Below are 3,060 nucleotides of genomic sequence, written 5' to 3' on the forward strand. Positions count from 1 at the left end.
CCTCCCCTTTCCCTCTCTGGGACTGGCTGGTCACAACCTCAGACTTGTTCCCTTCCTTTGCCCTGGCGGGTAGTGGAGCCCAGGCCCTGTGCCAGCCCCACACCCAGCTGGGGTCCCACCAGCATGGCCTCCATGCCTAAGCTTCCCACACTGACCATGAGGTAGAGTGGCAGGAAGGGGGAAAAGCCCACAACCCTATGGATAGTGTCTGCGGCCGCCTGGCAGATTTATTGGCACTTGGCATTCAGCTACTCTGAGCACATGTTTGCTCTAGTCTAGCTTCACCATGGCGTCGGAGGTTTGTGCTGTCTATGCCAAGGCCGCAGTTCTGCTTTGTCCCCCACCACCACGGAAGACACCAGAGTCCCTCAGCCCCCCTCCCACCCGGCAGAGACACTTGTCACCAGCATGCTTCCTGGGGACTCAACGTGGGGCTTGTCTGTGCAAAGGAGGGTTCACGCACACCCTTGGGAACTTCCTGGTGTCCCTGAGCTGGCACGGGCCTGTCCCCCCACTGGTGCCTGGAGCTCTCAGCTGCAGACAGGTCCCTTCCCCCATCTCCCCTGTAGTTCCGCAGACAGGCTAATCAGCTCCTCGGGTGGCCTGTGATTGCGCTCCAGAGATATTTTTACCTTATGCAAATAGGTGACTGCAGAGGTGCCCTCATCTGTCAGCAGCCAGCCCCCCCCCCACCTCCAGCTGGATGCCTTTTGCCAAGAGCTGGCCAAGCCTGTGGGCATGCCCTCTGGCCTCCCCACACTTCTCCAGGAAAACCACATTCACAAGGGGGCCCATAACCACCCATCATAGGGACTGGGAGGGGGTAGGAGGTGGGATTCAGAGCTTAAGAAGGACAAGGCCAGCAGCTGACAGAGGCAAGGAGAGTGGTGGAAGGGCCAGGGGCTGCTCCTCTCCAGCTGCCCTATACAATGGCTCTGGTGGAGCCTGGCCAGTTGAGGGGATCCTCCAGTCTTATTGAGAGAGGCAGAAATCTGCCAGCACTAGAGACAATCAGATAGATCCCTGGCCTCTGCCATTTGTACACTTACTGGGCACTTTGCTAGGATTGCAACAGGCCCTAATCAGCCTCTTAGTGAGGCCGGGCTGGAGCATAGAAGCATGGAGTTCACATCTCCAAGGTGGCCAGGTCCAACTTGCCCAGCTTTCTGGGCATCTCAGCTCAAGCCTCTGCCTTGCTGTGACTCTGCCTCCCTGCCCCGGAGAGGTGCCTGCACACCCAACCTATGACTAGCTCACTCTTCTCATCATGCCTGGGCCTGGGCAGGGCTGGGCTGGCTCGGACTGGGCAGACACACAGAGGACGCAATTGCCTGAGGAGTTGGATGTGACAATTGGCAGCAGGCAGATGTGTGGGCATGAGCCCCGCCCAGGGCAGCCACTGTGTCTAGCTTTTATCTTGCCTCAGGGTTTGGGATAGACACCTCTTCCGTTTCAGAATCACTCAGAGCAGGCCTTCTGGTGATCAAGAAAAGTAGGAAGGACAGGCTTGCATGTGGCCAAAGGCCCTTAGCAGCCTCTGGCCTCTGTTCCCCACCTCCCACATGCATACCATGTTCTTAGCCTCAAGGGCACAGACGGGCAGGACCAAAGGCTCCTTCTTACCATTACTCAGCCAGGCTTACAGTTCTGTGTCTTCAAGTAACTCATCTGCTCCAAGACCTGCAAAACTTAAAGTCTCCTCTGTGGGCTCCATAAGCCTTAGAGGACAGAATACTTTGGCTGTGTCCCCCAGCCCAGCTCCCAGCTGGCATGTTACCTGGTAGGGATAAGGTACTCAGAAGCACTGGTAGGAAGAATGGGTGAGCAGATAGATGGACAGACTGGCTAATAGATGAACAGTGACTAAGATTTTCCCAGCCAGCTCTGCAAAGAGATGTGCATCCCCATTGTTTGCTCGATGCTGTGGCCCTCACATCTCAGTGTTCCTTGTTTGGCAGATGAGGAAACAGAGTCCCAGACACACCAAAGAGTTTGTAGCAGAGGAAGGATTGGGCCTCAAGCCGTTGTCCCATCCTCTTAGGCATGGATGGTGCCTGACCCTCTCTCCTTCTTCCTGGAAATGTCAGGGTCTGCTGGCAACAATGTCAGGGCTGGTTTTCCTGCATGGTGAGAGGCTAGAATCTTGAAAGATTCTGAATCCTTGAGAGTCCTCATCAGCCTGTTTGAAGCCATAGGGATTCCCTCTGGAGGGGCCAGTGTAGTAATGAGGGCCGCTACTATAGACTGTGCTCATGGACACAGCTTTGTTCTAATGAGGACAGTGAACCATAATCACCTAGTGGAGAATGTTTTCTTCATTTTTATTTGTTTTGTTGACCTTGGGGTTTGAATTCAGGGCCTAGGTACTGTCCCTAAGTCTCTTTGTGCTCAAGGCTAGCCCTCTACCACTTGGGCCACAGCACCACTTCCGGCTTTTTCTGAGAAGTTGATTGGAGATAGTCTCACACAGACTTTCCTGCCTAGGCTGGCTTCAAATTGCAATCCTCAGATCTCAGCCTCCTGAGTAGCTAGGCAAAGTGGAGTATATTGTATGTCAGATGGTGATAAGTGCAGGCCATGAGGACAAGGGGCAGAAGGTAAACCAGTAGGATCTTCTCTACACCATGAGGAAATGTTGAAGCAAAGACTTGAAGGAATAAGAGGCAATAGACAATGGGAACAGCCAGTACAAAGTTTCTGAGGCTGAAGCCTACCTAGCTTGATGGATGGAGGAGTGAGCTCAGAAGAGCTAAGGCAGAATGAGGTAGTGAGGGACCAGTACCTCCTAAAGAATGGGTTTTTCCAGTCTGGAGGGTCCTTAGAAAGCTAAAGATTGACCTCCCTTACGACCCAGTCATACCACTTCTAGGCATCTACCCTGAACAACAGGAACCAATATACAAGGACACGTGCACCTCCCTGTTTATTGCAGCACTGTTCACAATAGCTAGGATATGGAAACAACCTAGATGCCCCACCACAGATGAATGGATCCAAAAATTGTGGTATCTATACACAATGGAATATTATGCAGCCATTAGAAATGACAAAATAATGGCA

General features: G+C 53.0%; 1 protein-coding gene across 1 annotated transcript in view; it reads left to right on the top strand.

Moving 5' to 3' along the window:
- The first annotated feature begins 286 nt into the window (after positions 1-286).
- Mmp15 (matrix metallopeptidase 15 (membrane-inserted)) overlaps positions 287-3,060 on the top strand; it is an 11,858-nt gene continuing 9,084 nt past the window's right edge. Inside the window, exon 1 of the mRNA XM_013012641.1 lies at positions 287-298. Within this exon, the coding sequence (XP_012868095.1) occupies positions 287-298 (12 nt within the window). The remainder of the gene's footprint in view (positions 299-3,060) is intronic.

The sequence above is a fragment of the Dipodomys ordii genome, unplaced genomic scaffold, assembly GCF_000151885.1.
Source record: "Dipodomys ordii isolate 6190 unplaced genomic scaffold, Dord_2.0 Scaffold18, whole genome shotgun sequence".
In the NCBI taxonomy this organism is placed as follows: domain Eukaryota; kingdom Metazoa; phylum Chordata; class Mammalia; order Rodentia; family Heteromyidae; genus Dipodomys; species Dipodomys ordii.